We start from the raw sequence: 27,602 nt of genomic DNA on the forward strand, positions 1-27,602 counted from the left end.
AGGTTTACAGAAATTATTAATAAGGAATGGGATAGACCAGGTGTGCCGTTCTCTTCCCCTCCTATTTTTAGAAAAATGTTTTCCAATAGACGCCACCACACGGGACTTATGGCAGACAGTCCCTAAGGTGGAGGGAGCAGTTTCTACTCTAGCAAAGCGTACTACTATCCCTGTCGAGGACAGTTGTGCTTTTTTAGAGCCAATGGATAAAAAATTAGGTTACCTTAAGAAAATATTTATTCAACAAGGTTTTATCCTACAGCCCATTGCATGCATTGCCCCTGTCACTGCTGCTGCGGCGTACTGGTTTGAGTCTCTGGAAGAGGCTTTACAGGTAGAGACTCCATTGGATGACATACTTGGCAAACTTAGAGCACTTAAGCTAGCCAATTATTTTATTTCTGATGCCATTGTTCATTTGAATAAACTAACGGCTAAGAATTCTGATTTTGCTATACAGGCGCGCAGAGCGATATGGCTTAAATCATGGTCAGCTGACGTGACTTTAAAATCTAAACTTCTTAACATTCCCTTCAATGGGCAGACCCTATTCGGGCCTGGTTTGAAGGAGATTATTGCTGATATCACGGGAGGAAAAGGTTGTGCCCTTCCTCAGGACAGGTCCAAATCTAGGGCCAAACAGTCTAATTTTCGTGCCTTTCGAAACTTCAAGGCAGGTGCGGCATCAACTTCCTCTAATAATAAACAAGAGGGAACTTTTGCTCAATCCAAGACGGTCTGGAGACCAAACCAGACCTGGAAAAAAGGTAAGCAGGTCAAAAAGCCTGCTGCTGCCTCTAAGACAGCATGAAGGAACGACCCCCTATCCGGTAACGGATCTAGTAGGGGGCAGACTTTCACTCTTTGCCCAGGCGTGGGCAAGAGATGTTCAGGATCCCTGGGCGTTGGAAATTATATCCCAGGGATATCTTCTGGACTTCAAAGCTTCCCCCCCAAAAGGGAGATTTCACCTTTCACAATTATCTGCAAACCAGATAAAGAGTGAGGCATTCTTACACTGTGTACGAGACCTCCTAGTTATGGGAGTGATCCATCCAGTTCCAAAGGAGGAACAGGAACAGGGTTTTTACTCAAATCTGTTTGTGGTTCCCAAAAAAGAGGGAACCTTCAGACCGATTTTGGATCTAAAGATCTTAAACAAATTCCTCAAAGTTCCGTTGTTCAAGATGGAAACTATTCGTACCATCCTACCACTGATCCAGGAGGGTCAATATATGACTACAGTGGATCTAAAGGATGCTTATCTTCACATTCCGATACACAAAGATCATCATCGGTTTCTCAGGTTTGCCTTTCAAGACAGGCATTACCAGTTGTAGCTCTTCCCTTTGGATTAGCTACAGCCCCAAGAATCTTTACAAAGGTTCTAGGGTCGCTTTTGGCGGTCCTAAGGCCGCGGGGCATAGCAGTAGCCCCTTATTTAGATGACATCCTGATACAGGCGTCAAACTTCCAAATTGCCAAGTCTCATACGGAAGTAGTACTGGCATTTCTGAGGTCGCATGGGTGGAAAGTGAACAAGGAAAAGTGTTCTCTATCCCCACTCACAAGAGTTTCCTTTCTAGGGACTCTGATAGATTCTGTAGAAATTAAAATTTACCTTGACGGAGTCCAGGTTATCAAAGCTTCTAAATTCCTGTCGGGTTCTTCATTCCATTCCGCGCCCTTTGGTGGCTCAGTGTATGGAAGTAATCGGCTTAATGGTAGTGGCAATGGACATAGTGCCGTTTGCACGCTTACATCTCAGACCGCTGCAACTATGCAGGCTCAGTCAGTGGAGCGGGGATTACACAGATTTGGCCCCTCAACTGAATCTGGACCAAGAGACCAGGGATCCTCTTCCCTGGTGGCTATCTCGGGTCCATCTGTCCAAAGGTATGACCTTCGCAGGCCAGATTGGACTATTGTAACAACAAATGCCAGCCTTCTAGGTTGGGGTGCAGTCTGGAACTCCCTGAAGGCTCAGGGATCGTGGACTCAGGAGGAGTCTCTCCTTCCAATAAATATTCTGGAACTAAGAGCGATATTCAAGGCTCTTCAGGTTTGGCCTCAGTTAGCAACTCTGAGGTACATCAGATTTCAGTCGGTCAACATCACGACTGTAGCTTATATCAACCATCGACGGGGAACAAGAAGTTCCCTAGAGATGTTAGAAGTTTCAAAAATAATTCACTGGGCAGAGATTCACTCTTGCCACCTATCAGCTATCCATATCCCAGGTGTAGAGCACTGGGAGGCGGATTTTCTAAGTCGTCAGACTTTTCATCCGGGAGAGTGGGAACTCCATCCGGAGGTATTTGCACAACTGATTCTCCGTTGGGACAAACCAGAACTGGATCTCATGGCGTCTCGCCAGAACGCCAAGCTTCCGTGTTACGGATCCAGGTCCAGGGATCCCAAGGCGACACTGATAGATACTCTAGCAGCGCCCTGGTCTTTCAACCTGGCTTATGTGTTTCCACCGTTTCCTCTGCTCCCTCGACTGATTGCCAAGATCAAGCAGGAGAGAGCATCAGTGATTCTGATAGCACCTGCGTGGCCACGCAGGACCTGGTATGCAGATCTAGTGGACATGTCATCCTTTCCACCATGGTCTCTGCCTCTGAGACAGGACCTTCTACTTCAGGGTCCTTTCAACCATCCAAATCTAATTTCTTTGAGGCTGACTGCCTGGAGATTAAATGCTTGATTTTATCAAAGCGTGGCTTCTCCGAGTCAGTTATTGATACCTTAATACAGGCACGAAAGCCTGTCACCAGGAAAATTTACCATAAGGTATGGCGTAGATATCTTTATTGGTGTGAATCCAAGGGTTACTCATGGAGTAATTTCAGGATTCCTAGGATTTTATCTTTTCTCCAAGAAGGTTTGGAAAAAGGATTGTCAGCTAGTTTCTTAAAGGGACAGATTTTTGCTCTGTCTATTCTTTTGCACTAGCGTCTGGCAGATGTTCCAGACGTTCAGGCATTTTGTCAGGCTTTAGTTTGAATCAAGCCTGTGTTTAAACCTGTTGCTCCACCATGGAGCTTAAACTTGGTTCTTAAGGTTCTTCAAGGAGTTCCGTTTGAACCTCTTCATTCCATAGATATCAAACTTTTATCTTGGAAAGTTCTTTTTTTTTTTTGGTAGCTATTTCCTCGGCTCGTAGAGTCTCTGAGCTATCTGCCTTACAATGTGATTCTCCTTATCTGATTTTTCATACGGATAAGTTAGTCCTGCGTACCAAACCTGGGTTCTTACCTGAGGTGGTATCTAACAAGAATATCAATCAAGAGATTGTGGTTCCATCCTTGTGTTACACAATCTGGACGTGGTCTGTGCTTTAAAGTTTTACTTACAAGCTACTAAAGATTTTCGTCAAACATCTGCTTTGTTTGTTGTCTACTCTGGACAGAGGAGAGGTCAAAAGGCTTTGGCAACCTCTTTTTCTTTTTGGCTAAGTAGCTTAATCCGCTTAGCCTATGAGACTGCTGGACAGCAGCCTCCTGAAAGGATTACAGCTCATTCCACTAGAGCTGTGGCTTCCACTTGGGCCTTTAAAAATGAGGCTTCTGTTGAACAGATTTGCAAAGCGGCGACTTGGTCTTCGCTTCATACTTTTTTAAAATTTTACAAATTTGATACTTTTGCTTCTTCGGAGGCTATATTTGGGAGAAATGTTTTACAGGCAGTGGTTCCTTCCATTTAAGTTCCTGCCTTGTCCCTCCCTTCATCCGTGTACTTTAGCTTTGGTATTGGTATCCAACAAGTAATGGATGATCCGTGGACTGGATACACCTTACAAGAGAAAACACAATTTATGCTTACCTGATAAATTTATTTCTCTTGTGGTGTATCCAGTCCACGGCCCGCCCTGTCATTTTAAGGCAGGTAATTTTTAAATTTAAACTACAGTAACCACTACACCCTATGGTTCCTCCTTTCTCGGCTTGTTTTCGGTCGAATGACTGGCTATGACAGTTAGGGGAGGAGCTATATTACAGCTCTGCTGTGGGTGTCCTCTTGCAACTTCCTGTTGGGAATGAGAATATCCCACAAGTAATGGATGATCCGTGGACTGGATACACCACAAGAGAAATAAATTTATCAGGTAAGCATAAATTGTGTTATATATATATAGAGAGAGAGAGAGAGAGAGAAATACACTTGCAGCAATGATGGAGACCGCACTCATAGGACTTATAAAAATTCACCTTAGTGATATTTAATAACGTAACGTTTCGGGGTTTCCCCCTTTGTCAAACAATATATATATATACACATAGAGAGAATGTGAAATATATATATATATATATATATATATAACGAGAGAGAGAGAGAATGATAAATATATATATATATATATATATATATATAGAGAGAGAGAGAGAGAGAGAGAGAGAGACAACGATATATATATATATATAAATATATATATATATATATATATATATATATATATATATAGAGAGAGAGAGAACGATATATAGATATATATATATATATTTATTGATCATTCTCTCTCTCTCTCTCTCTCTCTCTCTCTCTCTATATATATATATATATATATATATATAAGAGAGAGAGAATGATAAATATATATATATATATAGAGAGAGAATGAGAGAGAGAGAGAGAGAGAGAGAGAGAGAGAGATATTAGTTTAAGGGTGTTCACACTTATGCAACCATATTATTTTAGTTTTTTATTTTTATTTCCCTTTACCTAAAAGATTTCAGTTTGTTTTTCAATTGAGTTGTACAGTTTATAGGTCACATTAAAGGTGGAAAAAGTTCTGAAATGATTTATCTTTGTCTCATTTTTTTACATCACAGAAACCTGACATTTTAACAGGGGTGTGTAGACTTTTTATATCCACTGTATATAGAAAGAGAGAGAGATAATTCAGAGAGCATGTGATTTACTTCTATTATCTAATTTGCTTTTTTCCCTTGGTATCCTTAGTCGAAAAGTATACCTAGGTAGGCTCAGAAGCAGCAATGTGTTACTGGGAGCTAGCTGCTGATTGGTGGCTGCAAATAAATGTCTCTTGTCATTGGCTCTACAGATGTGTTCAGCTAGATTCAAGTAGTGCATAGCTGCACCTTCAACAAAGGATACTAAGTGTATGAGACTTATTTTATAATAGAATAAATTGCAAGGTTGTTTAAAATCCTGTGTAATGTGTGCGTCACCTTCACATCCTTAAAATGAGATAACACCCCTCTGTGAGACACACTGTGTTCAAGGTAAAAACTGCCTTTATAGAATAAGGACACGGGCTTCATAGTACTGTCACAATTTCTTTACAAATCTGCTAAGCACAGAAATCTCATACCATGATCCAAAATCTTATAAATCCATTGTTTTAGACTGTACAGTGCAACGACATTAAATGCACAGTATTGTTTTTCCAATAATTATTAGCTTTGTATGATGAATACTTTGGTTGAATTAATAGAAATGTGGGTAAGATATCTAAATCCATATTGATAATAGTGACCTGCTTGTTTTCAGACAAATTCAAAATGCTCATACTGGGATTGATCTATGGGTTCCGGAGTACCAGGAAATTCGTGGGAAGATGATGACGGGACATGTCGAATATCAGATAGTTGTCGTCACTACACTACCTGCTTTTAAATCTGCCAAACACAAGTCAGATGACACTGTTCAGTTTGTTGTAAGTATATTGCATGATTTATGTTTTGTCTGGATATGTAAAATACTATGGTTAGTACTGCCAATAAGAATTACTGTATCTGATATTAGTGTTTAAGCAGTATAAACACAATTATAGCTTATTTGGGGGGCACTGTAACGGTAATAAAGGGACAGTCTAACAGTCTACTCCAAAATTTTTATTTTTTTTATAGATAATCCTTTTATTACCCATTCCCCAGTTTTGCATAAACAACACTGTTATATTAATATACTTTTTACCTCTGTGATTACCTTGTATCTAAGCCTCTTCTGACAGCCCCCTTTTCTCAGTTCTTTTGACAGACTTGCATTTTAGCCAATCGGCGCCCTCTCATAAGTAACTCCACGGGCATGAGCACAATGTTGTCTACGTGGCACACATGAACTAACACCCTCTAGCTGTGACAACTGTGAAATGCACTGAGATAAGAGACGGCCTTCAAGAGCTTAGAAATTAGCATATGAGCCTACCTAAGTTTAGCTTTCAAAAAAGAATACTAAAGGAACAAAGGAAATTTGATATAAAAGTAAATTGGAAAGTTGTTTAAAATCGCATGCCCTATCTAAATCATGAAAGGTTAATTGTGACTAGACTGTCTCTTTAAAGGTACATGAAAGTCAATCAAAGTTAAAATGTAATGGTTCAAGTAGAGCGTGCAATTATAAGAGACTTTACAAGTTACGTCTATTATCAAATTTTCTTTTTTCTTGAGGTATCCTTTGTTGGAAAGCATACCTTGGTAGGCTCAGGAGTAACAATGAACTACTGGGAGCTAGCTGGTGGTTGGTTGCTATTCACATATGGCTCATATCATTGGTTCATCAGATGTTCTCAGCTAACTCCCAGTAGTGCATTGCTGCTCTAGAGATGACCTTTTCTCAAAGGATACTAAGTAAATGAAGGAGATTTGATGATACAGGAGAATATGAAAGTCTCTAAAAACTGCATGTTCTATCTTTTTTGTTAAAGTTTAACTTTTTATGTCCTTTTAACATTGAATTAATTCATTATGCAGACTTTATATGTTAACCCCTTAACGCCGTTAGGACGTTCCTGTCCTAACCACGCTGGGCGTTAGAGCCGTTAGGACGGCTTTACTGAAGCAGCTATGGCTTCCTAACTGGGATCGTGGACTGGAGGGCGTGTCTGGCATTATAGGCACTCCCCCCTTATCCAATCCCATCATTGAAATCACGCGATCGCATGTACGATCGCGTGATTTAAATTGTTTACTTATTTGGTTACATCGAAACTTTGTTCCGATATAACAAATGATGTACCGGCAGAAAGGGGTTAAGAGACAGAGTTTATTGTGTCTTTTTTATTTGTTATGATGCTCAAAGGATTGCTTAATACTGTGCTCCTGGTAAATAGCTATATTTTGTCAGCACTGACAACACTAACTAAAAACCATAGTCTGATGTTACACAGATTGGGGTCTCTTCTTGTCTGCTGATATATTGTCTCTCTCCTGTAGCACTTCTGTAACCAGATATTGTAGCATAATCTGGAAACAAAAACTCAAAATGGCTACTTTGTACTCTGATTGGAACATCATTAAAGGGACAGTGTACACCAATTTTCATATAACTGCATGCTATAAAGAATAATATGCACAGATACTGATCTAAAAGTCCAGTATAAAACCTTTTAAAAACTTACTTAGAAGTTCCCAGTTTAGCACTGTTGATAAGGTTAGGCTGGGACACCCAGTGAAAGGGGCTGGGAAAGCAGGATGAGTAGACACCCCGTCCTCTCCCCTGCATATGAAAAGACAGATTATACAATCAGGAGTCTGTAGACATCAGTATACATCTAAAATTTTGGGGCTTGGTTAAGAGTCTGAAAATCAGCACGATTTAAAAATTAGCAAAACTATACATTTTTACAAAAGCACTCCTAGATGGGCTATATAAACGGATCATCCACAAAACATTTATGCAAAGAAAAATCTAGTGTACAATGTCCTTTAAGAGTATTGCCAGTGTTTATATTCACTTTTTAATTAGTGCTGTTTACCACTGTGAATAATACATTCAAATTTGAGGCAAGTGCTAATATAAAGTTTCTTTCTTTTTTCTACATATATACATTTTATAATAAATAAATATATTCCTGAGTGAGAATAAAATACATATGCTACTGCAGCACACCATCTGGGAAACACTGTGATAAAGGCTAAGCACTTTTCACTCTAGGCTGTACTTTTATATGCAATATGCAGGTATAATATACCTTTTTTTTTAATTCATCTTTTCTACCACTTAAGAAGTAATTGCTCATCAGCAAATGTATTGCCTAGAAAGGTATTTGTATACTATTACATTTCAGTCTGGCAGATATAGTACAATAATAAATCCTTTAAAATAGCATACAGATATATCGTTTTAAGGGGTTAATTATACAGTCAATGTGGTGGTGCTCCTGTGCCAGGAAACAGAACCAGTAAGAAGGCCGAAGGCACACGTATGCTCCAGTCATGGCTGTATTTTTACCTGGAGCAGAATGAGGGTGGTCTAAGGGTGAAACTTTGACTACACTTTTAACCCGTATCAAGAAGAATGTTTTTTTGTTTTGCTTTTTAAATTACTCTAAAAAAAAAATTACCTTTTTATTTATAAACGACTATGCTCTTTTAAAGGGATACAAAACCCCAAATTTTTCTTTCAGGATTCCGATAGAGCATGCGATTTTAAACAACTTTCTAATTTACTTCTATTATCAAATTGTCTTCATTCTTGTTGAAAAGCAAGGATATATGCTTAGGAGCCGGCCCATTTCTAGAGCACTATATGGCAGCAGTTTTGCAAGAGTGTTATCCATTTGCAAGAGCACTAGATTGCAGCACAATTTCCTGCCATGTAGTACTCCAGATGCCTACGTATCTCTTCAACACAGAATATCATGGGAACACAGCAAAATTGATAATAGAAGTAAATTGGAAACTTTTTTATAATGGTATGCTCTGTCTAAATCACTAAAGAACATTTTTGGGTTCCATATCCCTTTAAGGTAAAAAAAATCTGTTGCAGAATAGTTGGTAAAAATACTGCTGTCTTGTAAAATGTATTCAGGATATGCAAAATAACAAATAATAATTTCATGACCAAGAATGTTTTGCTTAGGGCTCATGTTGTTTTGTTAGAATGATTTAGTGTTATGCACCAACCAAAAAAGGTGGGTGTGGTCTCATCGACACACTCTTTGAATTAGGATACTATTACAATTACTGGGATTTTTTTTTAAATTTATGTGAAAACTAGAATACCAACAAATTGATTCCAGACCTTCCATCACTGTTAGAGCTGAACTGAAACTTGCTAAATTAAATTAATAGTATGTGAGTCTGGCAGACACACTACTGATATTTTATTTAAATTGAGCGTTTGAATTGCCAGAAAAAACAGTGTGGTAGAATCAAATAAGCCAGGGAAGCATTATAAAGACTCGTGTACTCTCAGTGATTTAGTAAAACTGCTCTGAAGTTTGGCCATTCTCTTTTTTTGACAGTGTTCAGAGCAGGAAAATTGATATTGACATATTGGTGTTGCAGCTATGGCTGTGGCTCGTATTATGAGTCAGATCTCCAGAGGAACATTCATAATTAGTTTATATTTCCTGGCTACCAATATTTGACCTTTCCTGTTACAAATCATGAGTATCTCAAATATTTTTAGTTAAAATATTTTATTCATTTTACACAAACTGTCAGATGGCTTGGGATAAATGGAAAATAACCCAGTTTCCTATTAGAACTAGTCATTAACTATGTGAAGGACACAACCATTATCATCTACTGCTATTCATTGTCAGTCATCACTTTGGCTTTCTATTGCTCCAGAGAAAAATAACTACAATTTCTAATGCTTACTTGCAAAACCCATTATACCATTGTACATATCTCATCATGTTTCTAAACACTCATTTAACCTATCTTGTTTGGTTTTCATGCCCTTTGTCTCTCCCCCCACCCATTACCAACTTCTGCTCTAACATGCATACATCTTACAGCAATTCTAATTTGCTTTCTTAATATATCAAGCTCTGCCTAGTTTCCAAACCCTAAAACTTTACTAAAGTCTTTCTTTACTGGCCATCAGACATGATACTCTTAAAGTAATGGTAAATTTAAAACTATAAGAATGCTGAAACGAAAAATATATTCGTTTGAAAGTAAAACCACATAAAAATTTTTTTAAAGTGTACATATATATATATATATATATTATAATAAAATACTTATAATCCTTATTGTTATTGTCTGTTGCCCTGCCCCCTTTCATTTCCGCTTTTGCTGGGCTGTGATGTATAGAACAGTCACATCCACTCTCTACATGGGCTTTCTAAGGGCTTTAAAGGGGCTGGACTTCAAGATTGTCAGATGACACACACGTTGATTGGATGTTCACTGGAATTGTCATAAAGAAAAAGAGTTCATCCAAGTGGGCCGGCATAACATTACGATAGAAGCATTATTATATGCACTAATTTAACCCTTTCACAGATGGATTAAAAACAAAAAAGGTTCAAATATACTTTTTTATTGGCAAAGATTAAATATATAGCATTTGATTAGTTAAGGTTTACAATCACTTTACTGTCGGTTAATCTTTAAGCAAATGTTTAGCAATTTCCACACTGATTTTAAGCTGTATTGAGTGCATGGACTTAAATCCTTTTGTTTTGTTTTCTGTACCCATATCTTGAGTGTATTCAAATTCACTTTATGGAAAATTTGACCTGTTCAAGTCTCCTTGCTCTGTTTCAGCTGTTTAAGGATGACTTGTGTCCAATATGTGAGGCTGAGAGGGATGTTTGTTGATTGGCAGGGATTTATGACTAACACTACATAACCTGGCATTATGTAGTTTCCAGTGGTCTGAGAGCCCTATGCGGAATGGCCCAAAACACCTTTTCTAAGGTACTGAGACGTCTCTGTCTACTCTTATGGTGCATTTATTTTCCTTTCTCTTTAACACTGGTGAATTTATTCAAGTAGAGAAATGTGCTTTATTCAATAGATCCATAAATTGTGGCATTTAGGGATGGCACACTCTTTATAGGAACTCAATCAATGTGTAGACGGTTTGGGTAATTGGACCATTCCAAGCTTATCATGAACATTTATGTAGTCTTAAATCTTGCTTTGCTGTTCGCCCTTTATGAGGTTTCAGGTTGGTGAATTTCATCAATAGTGGTTAATGGGTAAGTATCGTTATTATTGACATCTCACGTTATGTGAGCATTTGTGCTGTTGCTGGGTTAGTAAAGAGTTCTTATGTGTTTTTCTAGTTAACACAAAGGGATATTACTGCCTAGGATAAAGTGTTATTGTAGAGTTAAATCCATGTGGAACATTTTATGACAGATGCTTATAACCTTTTATGAGCACTGTGCCAAAGTAGTACTATAAAATGACCAGGCATGAAAGACCTTTTTATTAACTTTGATAGTAAAGAATGAACATCAGTATTTGAAAAAATATGGAGCTGGCCAGTTCTCTCAAGCATAGTTAATAGGTAACTTCATTTACTAGCAATACTTCAGCTTGATTTTGGTTGTGTGCTTTGTGCTTAAAAATGTATAATATTGCCATCCCAAGTGTTGACAGATAAGGGCAAAGAGTTTGTTTGCTAAGTCCAATCACTCATAACCCAGGCCCAGCGGAGAGGGAATACAAACTAGCCTATAGGAAGGGGAATACGAACTGGCCTATAGGAAGGGGAATACGAACTGGCCTATAGGAAGATCGGATCCATCACTAAACACACGTTTGGTGTACTCAGATCCTGATTTTGGAGTTTAAAAGGAACATTAAACCCAAAATATTTATTTTATGATTCAGATAGAGAATACAATTTTAAACAACATTCCAATTTACTTCTTTTACCTAATTTGCTTAAATCTTTAGATATCCTTTGTTGAAGAAATAGCAATGCACATAGGTGAGACAATCACACAAGGCATCTGTGTGCATCCACCAATCAGCAGCTAGTGAGCCTATTTAGATATGCTTTCAACAAAGGATATCAAGAGAATTAAGAAAATTAGATAATATAAGTAAATGTGAAAGTTTAAAATGGCATGTTCTTTATATATCATGAAATAAAAAAAATGGGTTTCATCTACCTTTAAGATAATCCACCAGGACCTTAGAGTCCTCTGCCCAGAAGGTTATCAAACTTATAATTCATTGGATGCTGTTGCACAATCTTGCACAGCATTATGGCCTTTTGGATAAACCTCTTTTTGACCTGTATTACCAAGGTAATGAACTGGCAGATCTAGGGAATCATAAAGAAAAAGTTCCAGAAAAGAAACTTTCCTAAAACGGAAAATTACAACAGACATGAGCTTCTTAAAACAAATCAAACACATCCTAACTGGATCAAATACAAGGAAGGCAGCACCCATAGGTGAGCGCCCAAGGAGAATGGACTGCTAACATGACCAGCCGATCAGAGGCCCCACTCTCCCAAGCTCAGAACTGGAACATACGTCTAACCCAATTTGCCATCTGGCACAGAAGACCGAGGATCCTCGGCCCACTAGGACTGGGATCCTCCAGCATTGCCAAAACATGCCTTAGTAGGACATGAAGACGTGACAGTCTATAACGGAAGGTAAAATATCCCCCGCCGGATCGATGGACAACCCCGGCCCAGAAGGCCGAACTGAATCAGGCGATCTCACGCTCCAGACGGACCGTGGTTAACAGAACACAGACAGTATCTTAAAAATTCTTCTCTTGGGAGATATAAATGTGCCAGCGCCATAGATATGGCCATGCAGAACCGTGCTGTAACCTCTGGAGGAAACAAGCAGCCTTCCGGAGAAGGAGTAACGGCCATAGAGACACCTGCTTACGTAGCAAATGAAGAATCTGGGGCACGCGACTCATAGGACATGGAATCCTCGGGGGCGGATGGCTCAACGCATTCTAAGCTCCCTGATTCGGGGGAAGAGAGTACTGATGGGCATGGATAACCCGGACCATTTCATACTCTTCACAAGACGTATACTCCGAATCGGAGATATCAGTCTCTAAAAAATCAGAATCCTCCATAACTTGGAGATTGTAATTATGGTCAAACACTAAACGGCACCTTACACCCCTGATGGCTGGGGCACTCACCACCTCCTGTAAACCAGACAACTAACAAACAGACTCTCTCCGTAGCCACTCGGTCAGAGTACGGAAATGGAAATACAACGTGGCCACACCCGATAAACGAGGTGCACCATGTAAACCTTAAAAAAGGCGCACCAGTCTAATAGGACCGCGCAAACTGTTGATAAGGCCGTTATGTTCCTAATAGCCATGAGCCCGAGCATCACTACACATTAGCAGACAGAATCACATAACAAACATGATTAAAGTCCCCCCTGTTCAATAACCCCCCTCTGGAAATATTAACCCTTGATTCCATAAGATAAAGGAGCCCCACTGGGACCCTGACTGCTTTCGTAAACATTACATTCACACATTGAAATAAAATGAAACGATCTTACCGGAATATACACCGTGAAACAGGAACACGGCCCTTCAAGTGTGACAGATAGTAGCCTCGCTTCTGACATGGACTTGAGTGAATAAAGGCAGGCAGTGAAACTCGTCAACACTGATTGCCTAGGAGCTTTCGCAGAAAGACTCTCCCTGCATCTCCGGACTCTAACCTTCATCCATGCTCTCAATGAGAGGCTGACAGGATTACTTAAAATTCCTGTCCCATTTCGAAGAGTACTACCCTCCAGAGACTATCTTCATCTTCTGACACTTCTCTGCCAAACTCCTGTGACGAAAGGCAAAGAATGACCGTGGGATGAGGGAAGTGTGGGAGGTATTTAAGCCTTTGGCTGGGGTGTCTTTGCCTCCTCCTGGTGGCCAGGTTCTGAATTCCCAAAAGTAATGAATGCAGCTGTGGACTCTTCCCGTTTAAGAAGAAAGAAAAAAAATAAAAAAAAAATATATATATATATATATATATATAAAATATCACAAATTGGCTGGGGATCCCACCAAGGAGTTCAAAACCAAGATTGATAAGTATCTAGACTTAATGGTACAAGCTGGTATCTTAACTAAGAGCATTCAAGAATATTTGACAGTTCAATTCCCTATCATTCCAATAATCTATACCCTGCCAAAGGTGCATAAACAACTGTAGAATCCACTAGGTAGACCCATAGTATCAGCTCGGGGGTCCATATTACAACCAGTGGCAACATACCTTGATTGCCTACTACAGCCTATGGTAAGACACATTAATTCATTCTTGCTTGACTCCATTGAACTAATCAAACTGCTACATTCAATGAGGAGTTTACAAGAAGATGAACTATTAGTCACTTTAGACATCAACAGTTTGTACACAGTCATCCCTCATAATTAAGGGGATGGCAGAAATTGCAACCTGCTTACAGATGTACCCGTATGTTGGTCCTTCTTCTGACACTATCTTGCAGCTGTTGGAATACTGTTTGCAGGACAACTATTTTAAATTTGAAAATGATTTTTATCTACAGATTACAGGAACAGCGATGGGGTCCAATTTGGCCCCATCTTATGCAAATCTGTACATGGCCCAGTTTAAAACGTAACAGACTGATCTGTTCTATGACAACAAGATAATTATGTTTCAAAGGTACATCAATGACTTGTTCATTATATGGAGGGGCACTCAGTTGGAATTGGAACAGTGGTTTGAGGAATTGAACAAGGTGAATCAACATCTGCGTTTTAAACTTTCTTATCATCCCCAACAGATTGACTTTCTTGATCTACGGATTTATAAATGTGATGACAAATTAAAGACCACCTTATTCCAAAAAGAGACGGGCAGGAATTCCATACTGGAGGCAACAAGCTGTCATCCCCCTAACTTAAAAAAGGCTTTACCTATATTGCAATTTAATAGAGTGGTACGAAATAATAGTGAGGACCACCTGAAGCTACAACAATTGGGTGAGATAAAGGCTACATTTGAAACTAGAGTCTACAACACGTCACTGACGGAGAAGTCCTACCGCACCAGTATGGAATTAACACAACTACAAGCTCTGGAGAAGAAAAAGGAGAAACAGAATGCTGATCGATCATCTGCAACATTCACACCAGAAAGAATGAGCTTTCCAAGAGCTATTAAGGATCATTGGTGGATTCTAACATCAGACCCTACACTACCATTTGAAGGGACAGGAACTCCAATTGTTGGCTTCAAGAGTGGAAGATTGTTAAGAGACAAACTGATGTGGACAGACTGCAGACAGCATTACACCACTAAGACATGGTTAAATACTACAAAAATGGGGGGCTTCTGGTTTAGTGGATGCACTAACTGTAGTGAGTTAACCCAAAGCAAATTTTTACACACCCCTGGAAGAACAAAAAATTTGAAATTAGACACAGGGTGACCTGTGCAAAAAACAACAAAAATCTGGAGCACCAGGTATTAAAAACATAGCTTTTAATGGAGTGCCTGTGGCAAATTTAAAATAGCATGTATAAACACTGAGTACAAGGTAAGGGAGAGGTTAGACCACACTTGGCAGTAATCTTAGCTACTGGTCCTAGAATCTTGAGGGACTCTTATACCCAAGTTCCCCATAGGTTAAAGTGTTAATTGATTGTCTCAATTAAAAACATGGAGCCTCCCCCATTAACCAATTAGGTACTAAAAGTTAACTTCTTACGGCAGAGAGTCAAAACCCATTTATGTGTAATATTCAGTAACTGACTAATGTGATAAATACACCTGTTATATGCATATATAGTTTTGATTGCCAAACAGATTACAGTTTCAAATTTATGGTATCTGTACAAATTAATACATATAGTGAATATACCAAAAAGATCACATATTTTGTATGCATTATTCTTTGCTAGGGAAAAATGTTAAATAACTAGTGAGATATCCAGCTCCAAGGGTGACCACAAAATAGATTGTGTATACGTTATACTGTCCGTGTGGCAGATTCTATGTAGGGAAGACCCAGGATGATCTATGCACCCGGAAAGCAAATCATAGATCTGCCATCCGAGTGGCTCTAAAGAATGGTAGATCAGAACAGCCAGTAGCAAGACATTTTTTGTAGAACAAAGATAATGTAGCTAATTTGAGCTACATTATAGTAGATCATGTTCCCCCACTCTTGCGTGGAGGTGATAGGGGTAGGATCCTTCTACAGAAGAAATCCAAATGATTTTTTCTTTTGAATACCCTAAGTCCCAGGGGGCTGAATGTGCATTTAGATATGCATTATTTCATTTAAAAAAATCCTCTAAATAATTCTTTAGACTGAATTGTTGGTCTATTATGCGTTACTGTGTAGGGTAAGTAGTATACTGCCACTATGTAGCTTAGGAATTGATTAATGGCAGGTATAAATCCCTGTGCTTATAAGGAACCATAAGAGATTAATAAATTAAACAGGTGAATACTAAATCAAGTGCTTCATAGAACATGGCTAGTGGCAGCAAGAGGTTATAGGGTTAGATTAGTGTGCATATTAACAAGTTAGTACTATTAGCATGAACTGTTGTAGATTCCATGAACTGATCAACTAACTCTGGCAAGGTAAAGTTTAACTACAGCATATTTTTAACAATGGTGATATTGCCTATAGATTAGGTTACAATTATTGCTTTGCCCTGCAGGATAGTATAAGCATTCTCTGAAGATCAGTGTATATCTCTTAACCGGGATTGGTGCAAGCTGCTGTGCCTTTTTAATTTTGCACTTGGTATGGTGAAAGTTTTTTGGCTAGTTTGTGATCTCATACGGACCTTCGCGCATGCGCAGCTGCGCTGTGAGGACGCCGTGACTCAATCACACTGTGGACGATGGGGAGAGTAATTAGTTAAGGGTTTTGATATGTTTTATGTAAGTCTGAGGACGGGGTGTCCCTGAAAACGTTAACTTAAATAAAGTCACTTGTACAACACAGAGTCCTTTCCTACATTGTTTGCTCTACATTATCTTTTGAAGTGCACCCCGGAGGCTGTCAAGGTATAGTGAGTGCTTGACCCTGGTGGATTAATTTATATATATATACTGTATATACTAGTCCTAAAGCCCGTTTACACGGGACATTTTTTGCAGTACAGGGGTCCCACCCCTTGCGCTCTCTCTCCCCCCTCTCTTTTGCTCTCTCTCCCTCCTCTCTTTTGCTCTCTCTCCCCCCTCTCTTTTGCTCTCTCTCCCCCCTCTCTTTTGCTCTCTCTCTCCCCCCTCTCTTTTGCTCTCTCTCTCCCCCCTCTCTTTTGCTCTCTCTCTCCTCCTCTTTTTTGCGCTTTCTCTCATCCTCTCTTTTGCTCTCTCTCTCCCCCTCTCTTTTGCCCTCTCTCTCCCCCCTCTGTTTTGCTCTCTCTCCCCCCTTCTCTTTTGCTCACTCTCTCTCTTCCTCTCTCTCTCTCCCTCCTCTCTTTCTCTCTCTCTTTCTCCCCCTCTCTTGTTCTCTCCATCTCCCACCCTCTCTTACTCTCTCTCGCTTCCCCCCTCTCTTTTTCTCTCTCTCCCCCTCTCTTTTGCTCTCTCTCCCCCTCTCTTTTGCTCTTTCTCCCCCTCTCTTTTGCTCTCTCTTCCCCTCTATTTTGCTCTCTCTCTCCCTCATTTGCTCTATCTCTCTCCCCCCTCTCTTTTGCTCTCTCTCCCCCTCTCTTTTGCTCTCTTTCTCTCCCCCCTCTTGTTTGCTCTCTCTCTCCCCCTCTCTTTGGCTCTCTCTCGCCTTTCTCTTTTGCTCTCCCCCCCCCCTCTCTTTTGCTCTATCTCCCCCTCTCTTTTGCTCTCTTTCCACCCTCTTTTACGCTCTCTCACCTGGCTACAACCACTCCCTCCGGCCTGCTCCCGCACGGCCACGCCCCCATAATGACACTCCTGCCTGGTCACGGCCCCTCACCACGACCATTCCCGTCAGTCACACCCCCATCTTCTGCTCTCTTTCTCCCCCCTCTCTTTTGCTCTCTCCCCCTCTCTTTTGCTCTCTCTCTCTCCCCCCTCACTTTTGCTCTCTCTCCCCTCTTTTTTGCTTTCTCTCTCTTTCTTTTGCTTTCTCTCCCCCTCTTTTGCTATCTCTCTCCCTCTTTTGCTCCCTCTCCCCCCTCTCTTTTGTTCTCTCTCCCCCACTCTATTTTGCTCTCTCCCCCTCTCTTTTGCTCTTTCTCTCTCCCCCCTCTCTTTTGCTTTCTCTCTATCCTCCCCCTCTCTTTTGCTCTCTCCCCCCTCTACTTTGCTCTTGCTCCCCCTCTATTTTGCTCTCTCTCTCTCTCCCCCCTCTCTTCTGCTCTCTTTCTCCCCCCTCTCTTTTGCTCTCTCTCCCCCTCTCTTTTGCTCTCTCTCCCCCTCTCTTTTGATCTCTTTCTCTCCCCTCTCTTTCCCCCCTCTCTTTTGCTCTCCCTCTCTCCCCCTCTCTCTTTTGTTCTCTCTCTCCCCCTCTCTTTTGCTTTCTCCTTCCCTCCTCTCTTTTGCTCTCTCTCCCTCTCTCTTTTGCTATTTCTCTCACCCCCTCTCTTTTGTTCTCTCTCTCTCCTCTTCACTTTTGCTCTCTCCACCCCTCTTTTGCTCTCTCCCCCCTCTCTTTTGCTCTCTCTCTCCCCTCTCTGTTGCTCTCTCTATTTCCCCCTCTATGTTGCTCTCTCTCTTTCCCCTCTCTCTTTTGCTCTTTTCCCCCTCTCTTTTGCTCTCTCTCTCCGCCTCTCTTTTGCTCTCTCTCTCCCCCTCTATTTTGCTCTCTCCCCATCTCTTTTGCTCTCTACCCCCTCTATTTTGCTTTCTCTCCCCCCTCTTTTGCTCTCTCTCTCCCTCTCTCTTTTGCTCTCTCTCTCTCTCTCTCTCTCTCTCTCTCTCTCTCTCTCTCTCTCTCCCCCTCTCTGTTGCTCTCTCTCTCCCTATCTCTTTTGCTTGCGCTCTCTCTCTTTCTCACCCCTCTCTTTTGCTCTCTCTCCCCCCCTCTCTTTTGCCCTCCCCCTCTCTTTTGCTCTCTCTCCCCCCTCTTTTGCTCTCTCTCCCCCCTATTTTTCTCTTTGTCCCCTCTCTTTTGCTCTCTGTCCCCTCTCGTTTGCTCTCTCTCCCCCCTCTCTTTTGCTCTCTCTCCCCCTCTCTTTTGCTCTCTTTCCACGCTCTCTCACCCGGCTACAACCACTCCCTCCGGCCTGCTCCCGCACGGCCACGCCCCCATAATGGCACTCCTGCCTGGTCACGGCCCCTCGCCATGGCCGTTCCCGTCAGTCATGCCCCCATCACGGCGCTCCCGCCTTGCCATGCTCCCCGCCAAGGAGGCTTCCGCCCATCCTCTCTGCTGTCTGATCTTAACGGACAGGTATGTTTGTCCTTGCACAGTCTCTACTGCGCATAACTGCAACTGACAAACATACCTGGCCTTTTATTATATAGGATATATATATATATATATATATATATATATACACAGTGGATATAAACAGTCTACACACCCCTGTTAAAATGGCAGGTTTCTGTTATGTAAAAAAATGAGACAAAGATAAATCATTTCAGAACTTTTTCCACCTTTAATGTGACCTATAAACTATGCAACTCAATTGAAAAACAAACTGAAATCTTTTAGGTGAAGGGAAGTAAAAATAAAAAAATAATAATAATATGGTTGCATAAGTGTGCACACCCTTAAACTAATACTTTGTTGGAGCACCTTTTGATTTTATTACAGCACTCAGTCTTTTTGGATATGAGTCTATCAGCATGGCACATCTTGACTTGGCAAGATTTGCCCACTCTTCTTTGCAAAAACACTCCAAATCTGTCAGATTCGAGGGCATCTCCTGTGCACAGCCCTCTTCAGATCACCCCACAGATTTTCGATTGGATTCAGGTCTGGGCTCTGGCTGGGCCATTCCAAAACTTTAATATTCTTCTGGTGAAACCATTCCTTTGTTAATTTGGATGTATGCTTTGGGTCGTTGTCATGCTGAAAGATGAAGTTCCTCTTCATGTTCAGCTTTCTAGCAGAGGCCTGAAGGTTTTGTGCCAAATATTGACTGGTATTTGGAACTGTTCATAATTCCCTCTACCTTGAATAAGGCCCCACCAGTTCCAGCTGAAGAAAAACAGACCCAAAGCAGGATGCTACCACCACCATGCTTCACTGTGGGTATGGTGTTCTTTTGGTAATATGCAGTGTTTTTTTTGCGCCAAACATCTTCTATCATCAGACCATAACACCTTTTCTCACATGCTTTTGGGAGACTTCAGATGTGTTTTTGCTAAATTTAGCTGGGCTTGGATGTTTTTCTTCGTAAGAAAAGGCTTCCATCTTGCCGTCTACCCCAAAGCCCAAACATATGAAGAATACGGGAGATTGTTGTCACATGTACTACACAGCCAGTACTTGCCAGATATTCCTGCAACTCCTTTAATGTTGCTGTAGATCTCTTGGTAGCCTTCCAGACCAGTTTTCTTCTCGTCTTTTCATCAATTTTGGAGGGACATCCAGTTCTTGGTAATGTCATTATTGTGCCATATGTTCTCCACTTGATGATGACTGTCTTCACTGTGTTCCATGGTATATCTAATGCCTTGGAAATTCTTTTGTACCCTTCTCCTGATTGATACCTTTTAACAATGAGATCCCTCTGATGCTTAAGAAGCTCTCTGCGGACCATGGCTTTTGTGTAGGACGCGACTAAGAAAATGTCAGGAAAGACCTACTAGAACAGCTGAACTTTATTCAGGGTTAATCAGAGGCACTTTAAATGATGACAGGTGTGTACTGACTCCTATTTAACATGGTTTTGAATGTGATTGCTTAATTCTGAACACAGCGACACCCCCACACACTTATGCAACCACATTATTTTAGTTTTTTTTGTATACTTCCCTCCACCTTTAAGATTTAAGTTTGTTTTTCAATTGAGTTGTATAGTTTATAGGTCACATTAAAGGTGGGAAAAGTTCTGAAATGATTTATCTTTGTCTAATTTTTTTACATCACAGAAACCTGACATTTTAACAGGGGTGTGTAGACTTTTTATATCCACTGTATATACAGTATATACTGTATATTTGTAAGCAACTACAATATTTAGTTTTTTTATCAACATATTTGTAGTTGTTCATAAACAGACTGTATACATGGCTATGTCTTTGTTGTCATGTCTGATAAATGTGAGTGTAAAAACAAAATTAAGATAAATTAGCAAAACCATAATGGAATTGAGCTGTAATTACTTGGAATGTTATATATATATATATATATATATATATATATATATATATATATATATATATATATATATATATATATACACACACACGCACTTAAAGCCCATGAAATTATAGTCTAATAAATTTGTGATTTTTTTATTTATAACGTTTGAGACAAAGAGGTATTTCTTTTGTCAGAGTTTTTAAATACACAAGCCCAGAGACAGAACTTTTTTTCACTTTCTGCGATGAGATTTTTTTAGTGAACATTTTTCTGCAGGTCATTTTTAAATAAAATAAAATTGTAAATTTGTCAGTTACACTAAAGCACCAGATCAATTGCAATGTGTTGGTTAACTGGAGAATAAAGCAATATTTAAAGTTGTATAATCTAGTGCAGTAGTTGAAAATTGAATTACAAATTAGCTGCAGACAAAAAAGTAATTGTAAAATGTCTCTTGAATTAATTTATTTTCTTTTTCTCTTAGTCTAACATAGAAAGTAGTAATAAAAAGGTGCATTGCTCATACGAACATCTTACATTCAGAGGAAAACAGCTTTGCAGACTGTGAAAAGCTAGGGAACGAGCTTGCAAAAATCTCAGAGCCAGACAACAATCAATGCACTGCTCCTTTGCAGCACTACTGCATATTTGACTGTTGTCTTCAAACAGCACTTTGCTCTGGATGCACTGTGTTAAGGAAAACTTATACAATGCAGCCAGAGAACAGCTCTGTTTTAAAAAGAACATCCTAATGTGGAGCAGCACTGAAAAATTAAAGTGCTAACAGTTCCTGTTCTTTCTGCAGACATGCTGCATTTTCTGCGATGACATCTCAGATCACTCTATGTTCTGCCTTGGGGTACACAAGTAAATGTGTTAAAGTCTAAAGTTGTAACTTGGACATAATATTTAAAAAACAAAAAAAACTTGCAGTCATGTGATATATTTTAATGCTGTACACAATCCATAATTTAATCTGTATCTGATGTACGTTCTAGACTCTGTTTTGTAGTGCTTTCCAGGGTTGTGGTCCTGTTAATTAGATTATAGTAGTTTATGTGCTATGATAGGCCTCTGCAAAATATCTAAATATTCTTCAAGAATGGTAACTGGTTTTAAAAGTTTTTTTTTAATTATTCTTTATTAGCAGAAACACAAGAATCAAAAGTGGTAACCTTTCTCGAGAGTCATTGTATATTCATCTCTTTCTGCAGGCGCTTGTGCCCTTGGATGTCTCAGTTGGACATGCCTCTTTGTCTAACATTCTGTGCTTTTGTTGTGTGGGGCCACTCTCAGAAGTTTTAGAGCTTGATGAGTCAGAGGTTATTGCAATATGCTTTGCAGTGTAAGGATTGGAACCAACAGGTCATATTCATATATAATTATTTCTAGTTTGAAAATATTAAAGGGATACTGAACCCGCATTTCCATGATTCAGATAGAGCATGCAATTTTAAGCAACTTTATAATTTACTCCAATTATAACTTTTTCTTCGTTGTCTTGGTATCTTTATTTGAAAAAGCAGGAACGTAAGCTTACAAGCCAGCCCATTTTTGGTTCAGCACCCTAGATAGCACTTGCTGATTGGTGGCTGTATTTAATATTAAGCCAGCTAAAACAGAGGTTTGGTATACCTATTATTATGTTTACCTAATTAATGAGTAACATCACTGAGTTCTAAGCAGTAGTGGATAACCTATTTACACGCTGGGGGCTTGGGTCTATAGTTTAGAAGCTTTGAGGGCTGCATACTTGTTTTTGGCTTTTAACGAACAGAGATAATTACATATGGACCTAAAAAAATACTCTATTTAATACTGAGGGGGTCACCAGGGCTTCTTGCAGTGTATTCTCAATAAGTGTTTGAAAGAAAATTCAATGAACAACTCTGGAAAAGAAAACTTAGGAAAATTAAAAAAATGCATTTCATTGTCAAGAGGATCTGAAGACACTTGGAGGGGGAGGTAGAGAGAGATAGGGAGGGAGATTACCTTTATATTGTGTTTGAAGGTTACACTGATATGGAGTATATAGATTGATTTGGGAAGATTTTAATTTTACAATGTTTGAAACGTATAGTTTCGGGTAGTGGCCTGACCAGACAAAGTAAGATCAGTTGTTTTTTTTTTAATCATTTACACTAGACAGCCATAAAGCATTTTTAAAGGTAATAAGAAGTTGTTACATTACAATACACTGTCAGAGTGTGCATAGAGAGCTTGTATGTCTGTGATTGGCTAATCATTTGCTTCTGCACATGATGTCATCTATAAAATGGAAGCCCAAAGCCATTGAACCTCTAGGATAGGCCTCAGCACTAAAGATGATTGTACAAAGATATTACATAATTGTTTGATCTTTCGGCACATATTGGGGATATCTTCTCCAACCCATTGTGATTGTCACTTCATTGATACTGTCTTTTGCTTTGTTCTGCATCAGTTTTACAACACTCTCTTCCTTTTGTTCAATCAATCTCTTAACATGCCCTCTTACTTTGCCCTCTCAGCTAACCAGTACCTCCATGTGCTCCCCGAATTCTCTCAAATGTTGTAACCTGTATGTGGCCCAGCCATGCTGCTGCTCAGTGTAATCACTGTCATCCATCTGCCCTTGATCATGCTTCACTCCCCTCATCTTTCTAAGCAATCATGCTTTTTCTCACTCATCACTTTCCTATCTTTAAATCCAAAACAACTTCCACCAAATTTCCTTTATTCATGTTCTTCAGCTTCATAATGAAGACTGAGCAATCATAAAAACAAAAACAAGGCACAATTAAAAGGAAGAAAAACAAGAAAGGTTTCTGCACCTGAGGTTGCTTTATTTTAAGATAAATATTGCAAGAGCCAAGAAAACAAAATGACTGTTATGTCAACATTTGCATTAAATAAAAAGGTAAGACACTAACTAATATTGATTCCCTGGTATACCTTTTAGATGTTTAAGTTGTTTGCATGTTTTACATGCACTATCCTTATACACATTATTAATTTGTAAACGTACTGACTAAATTCAATATCAGTGCAAGGTTTGCAAAACTAATTAATATCTTTTTCCAGCAGAGGGCACTAAATCCTTATTTAACATAAAACATATTTATAATGAACTGAAACAGATATCTCCAGCGTAAGGCAGTGAAAATGTTTTCAATAATAAAGCGATTTGTTTCTATTTTCTATACTTCTAGAAATACAATATATGAAACCAAAACATTTTCTTTTGTGATTCAGACAGAGCATTCCATTTAAAAAACGTTTCATATTTACTTCCATTCTCAAATTTGCTGCATTCCCATGATATGCTGTGTTATCATTATCTAAAATAAAATACAATTAAATAAACTATGTCCTCTTCTGGCCCATTGGATGAAGACTTTGGCCCCGCTGGGTGAAGACGGCTCAAGGTAGGGTGATCTTCAATGGGGTAGTGTTAGGTTTTTTTAAGGGGGATCGGGTGGGTTTTAGAGTAGGGGTGTGTGGGTGGTGGGTTGTAATGTTGGGGGGGTTATTGTATTTTTTTTTTTTACAGGTAAAAGAGCTGATTACTTTGGGGCAATGCCTTTTAAGGGCTATTTGTAATTTAGTATAGGGTAGGGAATTTTATTATTTTGGGGGGCTTTTTTATTTTATTAGGGGGCTTAGATTAGGTGTAATTAGTTTAAACTTCTTGTAATATTTTTTTATTTTTTGTAATTTAGTGGGTTTTTTTGTACTATAGTTTAGTTTATTTAATTGTATTTTATTTTAGATAATTGTAGTTAATTAATTTCATTAATTTATTGATAGTGTAGTGTTAGGTGTATTTGGAATGTAGGTTAGGATTTATTTTACAGGTAATTTTGTAATTATTTTAACTAGGTAGCTATTAAATAGTTATTAACTATTTAATAGCTATTGTACCTAGTTAAAATAAATACAAAGTTGCCTGTAAAATAAATATAAACCCTAAAATAGCTACAATGTAATTATTAATTATATTGTAGCTATCTTAGGGTTTATTTTATAGGTAAGTATTTAGTTTTAAATAGGAATAATTTAGTTAATAATATTAATATTATTTAGATTTATTTAAATAAAAATTAAGTTAGGGCGGTGTTAGGGTTAGACTTAAGTTTAGGGGGTAATACATTTAATGTAGGTGGCGGTGGTGTAGGTGGGTCAGATTAGGGGTTAGTACATTTAATGTAGGTGGCGGCGGTGTAGGGGGGTCAGATTAGGGGTTAATAAATTTAATGTAGGTGGCGGCGGGGTCCGGGAGCGGCGGTTTAGGCGTTAAACATTTTATTTAGGTTCGGCGGGGTCCGGGAGCGGCGGTTTAGGGGTTAATACACTTTATTAGGTATTGCGGTGGGGGATTGCGGTTGACAGGTAGATAGACATTGCGCATGCGTTAGGTGTTAGTTTTTTTTTTGCAGGCATTTTAGGGAGTTACGGTGCTCCCATACTCAGCGCAAGGCCTGCTACGGGTGCATTTTATGGCGAGGTGAAAATGGAGTAAGATTTCTCCATTTTCGCCACGTAAGGCCTTGCGCTGGATATTGGATACCAAATTGCGCGGGTTTTATATGTTAGTCTATGGGTAAAAAAACTACGTCCGACGGGTGAAATATACGTGCCGCATTTATATGCGGCGCTGTATATAGGATACCAAACCCACGCAAAAAACGGCATTGCCAGCTTTAGCGGGCGCCGCTGCATATCGGATGGGGCCCCTGAATCACATTCAAAAGCATATTAAATTAATCCACAGTAGAGGAATTTATATATTTGTTTTCTTATTAGTACTGCTTAGGTCCAATTTCACATATTGCAATATCTTTCTTTTTTTTTTTTTTTTAAATGATTAGCCCAGCAGTGTATGATCCACTGCTGGACTAATAATTAAAAAAAAACTTATATAAAATAAATTGATTTAGTTGTTTTTTGGGATGTTGGGGTGGAGAGTTTGCCCAGGGTCCAGTCAGTATTAAATATGGCCCTGGCTCCGGCACAACAAATTGCTCTAAAGTAGGGCATGCAACCCTTTATTTGAAAGGGCAGGCTTATCTCTTTCAAATGTAAGTGGCCTAAGGGCTGAGATGCAGGTTTTTTAAAGCCCTCACTTTCTCCCTCCCTTTGTGACGCAACTTATGTCTTCCAGAAAAAGGCAGTCATGAGGAATTGCAGAATAGACAAGAGGTCATCATGTGCCTCTAAGAGCCTAAAGAAAAATGTATATTTGTATTGAAATTACGTAGGAAAAAAAAATCATGTTAAAAATTAGCAGCAGAAATCATGTTTCCATTGCAGTTGACAGGTAGATAGATATTGCGCATGGGTTAGGTGTTAGTTAATATTTTCAGGCAGTTACAGGAGTTACGGTGCTCACATTTTCAGCGCATGTGTGGAGAGGTGAAAATGGAGTACAATTTTGTGACGCGGTTCTATGTTAGCTTATGGGAGTAAAAATTGTGGGCGTCGGGTGAAATATACGCGCCACATTTATATACGGCGCTGTATATGTGATACCAAAACCGCATAAAAGTTTGCATACAATGGGCAAAAGCCGGCAACGCCGCATATGTAATCTTGCCCATTGTATGCAAATACCTAATCATTATACTAATACCAAATGCCTCTATTGACTTCAATAGAAATCCTGATTAGAGCAACTAGGCAGTTGCACCCTGCAAAAATGCATCATAACGTGACCTCTTGTTTGCAAAACAATAGCAGCAATTTATTTTTGCCTCAGGTTGGATGATGAAAGAGATTTAACACCATAAATAATCTTAAATGCTTTTCCTTTATGTTATATTAGTATACAATAGTTGTTAAAAGGCTAACGGCCAGAATACGAGTTTTGCGTTAAGGTAAAAAAGCAGCGCTAACAGGTCCTAACGCTGCTTTTTTTACGCCCGCTGCTATTACGAGTGTTGCAGGTTTAGGGGCACTGCACACTTCCTTGGCCTTACCGCAAAATGACTTACGTAAACTTCGGGACTTCCATAGCGCCGGTATTACGAGTCTGTCCTGGGAGGCCAAAAAGTGAGAGGTACACCCTCTACCTCCAAGATCCGTAACACAATCTAAAGTCAGTAGTTAAGAGTTTTATGGTACAACGCCGTAGCATAAAACTCATAACTAAAGTGCTAAAAAGTACACTAACACCCATAAACTACCTATTAAGCCCTAAACCTTGGCCCTCCCGCATCCCAAATACTAAATTAACATTTTTAACCCCTAATCTGCTGCTCCGTACATCGCCGCCACTATAATAAACATTAACCCCTAAACCGCTGCACTCCCACCTCGCAAACACTAGTTAAATAATATTAACCCCTAATCTGCTATCCCTAACATCGCCACCACCTACCTACATTTATTAACCCCTAATCTGCCGTCCCCAACGTCGCCGCCACTATATTAAATGTATTAACCCCTAAATCTAAGTCTAACCCTAACCCTAACACCCCCTAATTTAAATATAATTTAAATAAATCTAAATAAAATTCCTATCATTAACTACATTATTCCTATTTAAAACTAAATACTTACCTATAAAATAAACCCTAAGCTAGCTACAATATAACTAATAGTTACATTGTAGCTAGCTTAGGGTTTATTTTTATTTTACAGGCAAGTTTGTATTTATTTTAACTAGGTAGAATAGTTATTAAATAGTTATTAACTATTTAATAACTACCTAGCTAAAATAAATACAAAAGTACCTGTA

General features: G+C 39.2%; 1 protein-coding gene across 1 annotated transcript in view; it reads left to right on the plus strand.

The window, feature by feature from the left end:
- HS1BP3 (HCLS1 binding protein 3) overlaps positions 1-27,602 on the plus strand; it is a 529,390-nt gene that overhangs the window by 70,419 nt on the left and 431,369 nt on the right. Inside the window, exon 2 of the mRNA XM_053709642.1 lies at positions 5,518-5,683. Coding sequence (XP_053565617.1) covers positions 5,518-5,683 — 166 coding nt within the window. The remainder of the gene's footprint in view (positions 1-5,517; positions 5,684-27,602) is intronic.

Source organism: Bombina bombina, chromosome 4 (genome assembly GCF_027579735.1).
Source record: "Bombina bombina isolate aBomBom1 chromosome 4, aBomBom1.pri, whole genome shotgun sequence".
Classification (NCBI taxonomy): Eukaryota; Metazoa; Chordata; class Amphibia; order Anura; family Bombinatoridae; genus Bombina; species Bombina bombina.